At 39.6% G+C, this 8,728-nt stretch overlaps 1 protein-coding gene and 1 long non-coding RNA gene across 4 annotated transcripts; both read left to right on the top strand.

The window, feature by feature from the left end:
* Positions 1–2,243, top strand: LOC104436901. Of its 2 annotated transcripts, none has more exons than XR_005548102.1 (4): positions 1–314; positions 400–736; positions 860–1,081; positions 1,895–2,243. It is a non-coding gene; the product is annotated as an uncharacterized LOC104436901 (long non-coding RNA). The 2 variants fall into 2 exon arrangements; XR_005548101.1 differs by having other exon boundaries at positions 1,888–2,243.
* A 21-nt stretch (positions 2,244–2,264) lies between these two features.
* LOC120290249 lies at positions 2,265–3,809 on the top strand. 2 transcript variants are annotated; one of them, XM_039306068.1, is made up of 5 exons: positions 2,265–2,402; positions 2,535–2,755; positions 2,926–3,145; positions 3,234–3,310; positions 3,532–3,809. In XM_039306068.1, the coding sequence occupies exons 3-5, from the start codon at positions 2,970–2,972 to the stop codon at positions 3,750–3,752; spliced, it is 474 nt and encodes a 157-aa protein (XP_039162002.1). In that variant the 5' UTR covers positions 2,265–2,402; positions 2,535–2,755; positions 2,926–2,969; the 3' UTR covers positions 3,753–3,809. The 2 variants fall into 2 exon arrangements, with proteins under 2 accessions (XP_039162002.1, XP_039162003.1); XM_039306069.1 differs by having other exon boundaries at positions 2,915–3,145.
* The last annotated feature ends 4,919 nt before the right edge of the window (positions 3,810–8,728 follow it).

Raw genomic sequence — 8,728 nt, 5'->3', positions numbered from 1 at the left:
CTTGATGTCCTGGTGGATGGGCCAATTACCAGAGTGTCATCTATTCACAGAAGTGAGAAGCTGCCTAGTGTTGATGGTGTTAGAGGTCACCGACTGCGAGTATGCCGTGTCTTGCAAGAAGATGGAGAGCGAAACAGTTTTTTATCCCCTCTGAGAGATGATCATTCCCTTCAGCCAAGAGAGTCTTTGTTAACATTCAAATGGATGCTCACCAAGGAAGCCATCCATTTATCGGTCAAGAAGATTCTTCTACCCTGCCTGACAGGACAATTTTGCATGATACTTCTGATCTGCATGTCAAGAGAAAACGTAAGGTAATTCTGATGCTTCTGAGAGCAAAGTATTGTCATCACTTTTTGATATAGATTTAGGGTGACCAAAAATGTCATTTTGTTGCAGATTGAAGAAGCCCAGATTGCTAGGGAAGTTGAAGCTAATGAAAACCGAATTCGCAAAGCACTAGAGAAAGAAAATATTTTGAGGAGAAAGGTTTTCATTTATCACTTAAGGATATGTGAGCTTTGTGGAGAAAAATTTGGCATGTACTGATATCCTGTATTTTTCTATTGCGGGCTAAGGAACGAATGAGGAAAGAGATGGAAAGATTTGATCGTGAAAGAAGGAAGGAAGAAGAAAGGTTGATGCGTGAACAGCAGAGAGAGGAGGAGAGATTGCTACGTGAGCAAGGCGAGAATCAGAGCGACGGGAGAAGTATTTACAGAAAGAATCTATTAAGGTAAGTATTTGAGCTTGATATTGCATTTTCACTAGTTAGTTTCTTTTGCTTTATTTGATTGGTTAAGCAGCACCTCTTCTTTTCTCTTTTCTTTACCAACTTCTCTGGTTTTTTGTTTGGAAGGCGGAGAAAAAGAGACAAGAGAAGAGTTTCACCGAGAAAAAGAAGCAGAGAGATGAAAAGGTGCAGTGGAGAAGGCCACTGCTTGCAGAATTGCCAAGGAATCCATGGAGCTTATGAAGGATGAACAGCTGGAGCTGATGGAATTGGCCACTGCAAGCAAGGGGTTGCCTTCAATCATTAATCTCGATCATGTCACTATGCAGAACCTTGAGTTGTTCAGAGGTAGCTTTTTATAGCGATTACTGTTAAGACCAGTTTCACTCCATTGATTCATTGATTGTGTGATATTGTTGTTTTAACTAGGATTCTATGGCAGCTAAGACAAGCTTTAAAATTCCTATGCCCTGTTTTTTATCGTGTACCTTAAATTCAGTAGAAAGGAAATAGGGCCTGATCCTTTCTAGAAAATTTACCGGCGTTCCATTGTTGTCAAGAATAATTCTAGATATACTAAAGTTATATAATTACCATCATACTAAATGATGTTAACATTGGATATATGAATGAGTCACCATCTTGTGATTTGAATCTACTCCTGTCATCACCAATTTTATTTGATAGTTGTATTTTACTTATTATCTAATCATTGTTCGTTTGATGCACTACTGTAACCTTTCCATATTGTCAAGACATTCGAGTCTGAAGACTGCGGTTATAGGCACTTCTAAATGTTTGAATGGGAGAGTTTTTTTTGGTTTTTCTGACGATGTTGGATTAGTTAATCGCTATATGTTCAAATAGTGCGGATGTTTTGTCTTTTCTGTTTCTGAACGAGCCTTGCTGTGAACTCATGCTGTCACTTTGCATTCAATTTTGTCAATCCAGTGAAACAAAGTGATAAATACAATTGACTATTTTTTTTCCCTATTTGCTAAGTGATTATCACAAAATGAAATCATTGGCTCAATAGGACCAGTAAAGCTACATTGACCAATAATTTTGATCGGAACAGTATAGAATTTTGGTCAATTATGCATTGTGAAAGTGCAATTTGGAGGCTTTACATGCATTGTTATGACATCGGTCAGTAAACAGAAAATGCAACTCAGTACTGGGAGTTTACAAAGTTGTAGAGGCATGTCACTTGGTGGCTGATTGTTCATTTGCGAGTCCAAGTTTGACAACCAACGAAAGCTGTTTACCATTGATTATCGAGTTAAGGTAGGAGCCTGGATTTCCTGGAGAAAATGGTTCCTCAATTATTACAGACATCAGCATAAATCCTCGTCAATCATTCGCTCCATCATGCAAGAAACCGGCCCTACAATTGCCCTCGACCTGGTCTTTCTGCTGCTGTGTCTGAATAATTGGACAAGAACAGGGACGGGTTTGAGTTTCGCCAAGAACATATTGTTCTTGCTTATTCGTCAGTTGTAATACAGAGAGAGGGGAGAGAGAGGGCAGGAAGAATGGGGAAAGAGAAAGCGGGTTTGGTCGCGTTGCTGATAATTGTGCCGAGCTGGTGTGTATCGTTGTCCTCCTACTCCTCCTCTTCTTCTTTCAGAGGTGATCTGAGCAGAGGCAAGGTGCCCTTGACTTTCAGGTTGATGTCGTTGTCTCTATGAATTTTTGTTGATACTCCTAAAACTTTGCTCAGATGTTTGTTTCGAAGGGTCTCATGATGTTATGCAGGGTGATAAGTGCTAATAACTTCCCATCATTTTTCTTATTGCAGACGCCACATCCGCTTTATCGACCCAACAAGGACCTAGTAATCTGCAGGGACCCAATTTGCGCGTCCCTGCATTCAGGCAACTACAGATGTGACCACCCAGAGCAATGTGACTACGAGGTGGAATCGGATGGCGGCTCTTCTCTTGGTGTAATTGTAAAGGATGTCGTTTCTTTCAGGTCCTACAGCAACAGCAGGGTTCTTAGTCCTTGTGTCACCCTTGGGTAGTTGAATTCACATGCTCTCCCAATTATGTTTGGCCAGGCTTACTGACTATACCAACTCAGCATTTTATGATACCATGCTTTCTTTTGGGCAGACTGGAAATTCTTCATTAATGTCAGAGAATTTTACCTTTGTAACCATTTCTTATGTGGTGATAGTTCCTCTACAGATGTGAATATGATCAGATACCTGGTCCGTCCAATCCTTTCTTAGATGGAGTGCTTGCGCTCGGTAAAGGGAAGGTCCAGCATCGTATCACAGCTAAGTAGTCAAGGTTTGGTGGGTACTAGGCCACTGCTTGAGTACACGTGGTGGTGGATTTTCTTCTTCGGTGATGATCTTTATGACTCCTCCCGCATCACATGGATGCCTATGTCTCATGATTACTCGTAAATTCTCTGTTCCTCCATTTTCTCACCATCTCGATATCTCTCATCTCTCATATACTAAAATTGAACTTTGTTATATGTATCTCAGAAAGCACTATTCTCCTGGGACCAAAGCTCCTTTATGCAGGGAAACCTACTGGACAGAAATTATGAAAGTGATTGGAGGTAAGAGTCTTCCATATGGTGGCATTTTTATTGCAAATTTAGTTTTGCACCCAAGACATTGTCATGGAAAATTTGAAGAGGAAGGAAATCATCGAAGATATATGATTAGACAACATAAAATGTCCTCAGAGATCATATCCATTCAGATGTTCTGCACTATTGTGCAAAGCAGATTTATTTCATTTAGTTTTCATATCTACCCTCGTTTGTTGGTTTTGCAGACATATCGATGCAGGACAAGATGGTGATCTACGACAATGAGAGGCAATTGCTGGGATGTGAATCTAAAGATTGCAGTAGACCTCCAAAGCCCAAAGCATTCGCAGCAATTGACAGGAAGCTCCTTGCCGTATCTCTGTACTTCCAGATCAGAATCATGGAAGCGCCGTGCATCAAACCAAGCCTTCACCTAGGAAGCTCATCATTGCCAAGTCACTTGTAAATAAGCCCTGATTAATGTTTTCCTTTGTCTTTACTGTACTGGATGTTACAAAATTGCTTACGGTATTACCCCAAGTGAACTCAATTACAGCCATTCTTAATAAGTATTGCCATGTTGAGGATCAGTAGAAACTGATCCTTGTACATACTTTACCTTCTTGTTCAGCCCACTATTCCAGATTTTATTTACCTGCAGTTGAGCGAAACTCAAGGCATATTCCACAACAAGAAGATGAATTGTTCTTTGGTAGAAATAGGAGTTAAGATTGCCCTCGTCTTCCTTAACAACTAATTCACACTGATAAAATTGAAAACTGCAGCTGGGCTTGCTGTTGCAATGTTACTACGGTCCTGTTACTTGAGGATCTCAACTGAGGGCCCTTATAAAAAAGGCATAGGTGTACTAAATTGGAAAATCAGCATTTCCTCCTGCAACGTTCTCTTGTTAAGTAGATTTCACATTCTTCTCATAGTTCACTACTAATATTGTGATAGTGATCCTGCAGCCCATGTGAAAAATTGTACGCCAATCAACTGAAAAATTTAAAGTCACAGCCCATCTTATTCCACGGGATGTCAATACTTTTTCCTTTCAACCCACCCCAAATCACAGGGGGAAAAATGTCGATCTTTATCCTTCACCTGATGAGCTTTAAAACTCCAAACGAATGGTCAAAACTTGATAAAGGGATACACTGTTGAATCATTTGTATATACATATCATCAGTTTTGTCCAAGCCATGGACATTAATTACACCAAACCAAAGCGAAACCCCAACCCCATCCCTTAATAAATGAACAGTCTTTATACCATTCTGATTTCTGACAGCTATAATGAACTGGAACAAGTCCAAAATAGGAGATCTATGAAAGAATTTAAGACAATCCTAGGACATATAGAAGAATGTTCTCTACATGAACTAGATCAAACATGATCCTAGGAGACGAGCCAACAACCCGATGGAACATCGGCCACAGGATTGAGCAAAGTTCAACGAATCAAGGCCGCTGCAATGACACCCATCCGCGCCTCTTGAATAGTTACCATCTTTTGTTCAAAGTCCAGCACATCCATCATAGCCAACCCAACCCATGTAATGATAACAAGTTTCAGACTGCTGACCTAACAAGAATCTAATACTAGCCTAACAAGAATGGGGCGAGATGATCTTGCTTCGGAAGTGTTTGCTGATGATCCCCTCCAAGCCCGCTCTTAGGTGTATCACAATATCCTATGCATGGACTCCACCGTCATACCTCGTTTGGGTGTTGAGCAGCTCCATCGTCTCTATGTGAAAACTACCGGCCATTTTGACTAGCCGTGCAATCTCCACCGGAGACGCAGGATACAATGGCATGTTGAAGTAATCCACTTGCTCTTCACTTATTATTCCCTGCAGTGAAAAGCTCGCCCATTTGTGGGTCTCCATCAGTTGAATGAAGTTAAAAGTTCATGCAGTCTAATGTTGATCTCTCTAATAGATTGACTATCATGGGAAAAAATTTTAGTGGCCTAACAGATAAGCTGCCAAAAAGCACATACTATATGAGGGTTCGTCTAGGCTATTTATGTTGTAACCGTGCATTATCTGTGCTTTCACAGGGGCCTCAGTTCATTCCTCCCAAGATGTTGAAAAGAGTTTGATGACCCCTGTACAAGAAAATGACAAATATATTAATATTTATCTAAATAATATGCTTAGATAAACTCTTCCTACTCACAACTCGCATATCTAATCCAAAACCCAACAATTAGTTCCCATGAACAGTGATATTCTTCATGCCAACATCAAGACACGTCACTTTACTCTAGTACAGTTTGAGATGATTTATGCACCGTATATACGAGGGGAAAAAGGGCGGCTCTAACAGCTGAATAAGTAAGAAAACTAATGCAACAAAAGGTATTTAAACCAAAAACTGCCGAGTCCCTAACCAGTTTTTGAGATACATGAATAGAAAAATGCATGGGCACTTATAATCCTATGTGTATTCCTCATAGTACACCATGACCAAGTAAAAACCAACCTATTTTAATACCTTCTCCAACATAACTCCAAATGTTAGGAAACCAAATGACAGACCCATTGAAGACAGAACAATTAACTTACAGAGTTAAAAGTTCTCTCAGAAAGGGCTACCGTCGGTGAAGACAGTGTAGAGAAGAGTCGCCAGCATCAAACCACCCAAAACAATGAAAGTGATTCTAGCAATTACAACAGGAAAATGCTGCTTCTTCTGTTCTACGCCATCCCTGAAGAAAGAAATTGCTCAGATAAAAAGGTATTCCAGCACACCCAAAATCATAGTTGGAAATGACATAATTAGCACATCAAAACTTTCCATTTGTTCTTCTCCTCAAGAAAGGGACTGCAGCTCAAAATTGAAAGCATAATTTTGGAGTGGTTGGGCACATTAGTAACCCGTTATTAAAACTGAATATGTAGAGCAACCTAAACAATGTCTGAAAGACTCTTAAGATTTATAGCTCCAGAGCAGAAAATTGTTCATTTACCGTAGTCGGTGAAACCATGAGCTCATAATGTCTCCATAAAGTACTGTATCCAGAATCCCGTAGAAACAACAATGATATAATAAAATGGAGTGCAAACATACTTGCTAGAATGCTGCAACAGAACATGGTAGATGGGATCTTGTGAAGACTCTTGAGGTGAGAGCTTGAGAAATTGCAAAGAATGTAGAAGCAAGCTGTGACACTGAGATAAGAATCGCATCATAATGCACATAAATATCAGCTGAGAAATCAATCGAAAGCATTTTTCCTGTTACAACAACTTAAAGTGGCTTTTGTGCCACTTGCAACTACAAAAGAAGAAGCTGAAATCCCATTGAGAGAATTTAAGTCATACCTGCCTAGGTAGATAAGAAGCACTGTCCAAAGTAAAGCGCTAAAAAGTTTGATTCCTTTTACCAAATCCAAGCCTGAAGACATTAATTGTAAGCATGCACTGCAAATTCTTCATAGAACTCCATATAAAAAAAAGCTTCAACAACAAATGAAATATATCATCTTGCATTGACCGACGCAATTATTTATTCACTTCTATATTGTGACAAAATCACCACAGGCGGACCTACAATATCTGCAGATGCTCAACAGCCAGAAAAATTGAGAAAAACGGCACTATTTGAAGGCAAGATGGCCTACAAATGGCCCAAGATACTTGCCGCAAAACGCACGTACAAGAGATAAAGCAATACCTGCTGCAGATGTATCTATAAACTTAAACATCAGAAGTGTCATTTCTAACCCTAGCAGCAACAGATGCCATTCCCTGACTCACCTAAACTCGTTATACTCAACTAAAGAAATATCTCAGCATGGAATCTTCAATACATCTCGACCAAAACTACCACCAAGAAATTCATTGAAGTGTGACGAGAACGCTCCGAGAGAGTGCTAAAATAGCCCCCCATCACAGTTCTCACAGAAAATTATCGCATTTCCCGCTTCTTTCTCACCTCATAAATAAAAAAACTCGCCTTTTCGAAGGCTCCAATTAGCTCTTTCAAAATTTCACCCCACAATGCAATCTACAGATTTCTGTACAAGTCTGCAATATAAGCATCATTTGCATAGAACAGTCCCCCGACAACCCATTCTAGAGTTTTTCTTATCCAAAGTCCCATGCTCCATGATAGAATTAACTGAGAGCCTTGTTGATGTAGAGAAACGGCACAAAAAGGTTCATTTTCCCTGAATTCCACTTGACACGTTCTTGAGCTCACATAATACACGGTTAACCAGCAACACTAAGCAACCTAGAAAAAAGTTCCAGTTTCTCCATCTTGGACATGTCTCTAAAACTGACAAGCTAGTCTCTGTCCTAACAGTGCATGAAATGTTTAGCCAAAGTTTGTGGTAGTCAAGGCAAACCAGCCCTAAAATCTAGGCCCCCACCTTGAATTCACCATATGAAGTTTGAAGCAACATTGCCAGTAGAGCTGTACCTTAACCTGTGTTTCAAAATCCATAACTACTATATGGGAACAAAACCACCAAATTAAATAAATAAATAAAAATTGCCCACTTATTACCTCTGTCATTTCCTAAATCCTGACTTTGCTGCAAATTAGAAGATATTTGGATGAAATCATCTTAAAGCTGAAGTATGTGGGACATATATTTCATTTGGCAAATTCAAATTCAAATTTGCTCTACTCATAACAAATGGAAGCTATGGATGAGAAGCAAAAGTTTCCAAGGCTGAAGAATTCATTCAGTCAGAAGTAATCTTGCACATAAAAGGTCCATGATTATCAAACTCCAGCAGCTACGATACAGTCAAATCATCATTCCAGCAATTGATTTCCCACTATCTAACAGATGATGATCCACACAGTCAACCAGGAACCCAACGATAAATTCCCACAACTTGATTGTCAGGATAGAACTCAGGCCAAGCTAAGATACCAATGTGCTGCAATACAGGTTGCAGAGGAACAGTGCCATCTATATCAAGAATAATCTCTCCTTCAGCAAGCTGGAGGTTAGATAATGTTGGTCCTGAGACATTCTTTGCAGCCTTAATCACTCTGCATGGATGGAACAAAGTAGTAGTTGACAACCATTTGCTAGTGAACATCCAATCCATTAAAAAAGTGTGAAATAGCAATCAAGATGCATAATGAATGTGCAACACTTGAAATAGTATGAACGGTGCCTCTCGTGTAGTTGTAAAAACTATATTCTTCTCAAAATGAAAAGAAAGCAACAAAATCTTCAAAATTTCACCCCACAATGCTCCTTCCGGGAACTAGCAAGAAAAATTAATGCCTATGGCTCTATATCATCACTCATGATGCTTGACAACGAAATTTTTCCATCACCTGCCTCCATCTTGGCAATATATCTAGTCAAATACTACAATGAAACCAAAATAAACATCCACGATCAACAACTGATTTAAGTTGGACAGAAATTACATTAAACAGCAGTTTACCCTCAGAAGGCCA

The sequence above is a fragment of the Eucalyptus grandis genome, chromosome 2, assembly GCF_016545825.1.
Source record: "Eucalyptus grandis isolate ANBG69807.140 chromosome 2, ASM1654582v1, whole genome shotgun sequence".
Lineage (NCBI taxonomy): Eukaryota > Viridiplantae > Streptophyta > Magnoliopsida > Myrtales > Myrtaceae > Eucalyptus > Eucalyptus grandis.
Note: the sequence above shows the minus strand (reverse complement) of the source record. Positions and strands in the feature narration are given on the sequence as shown.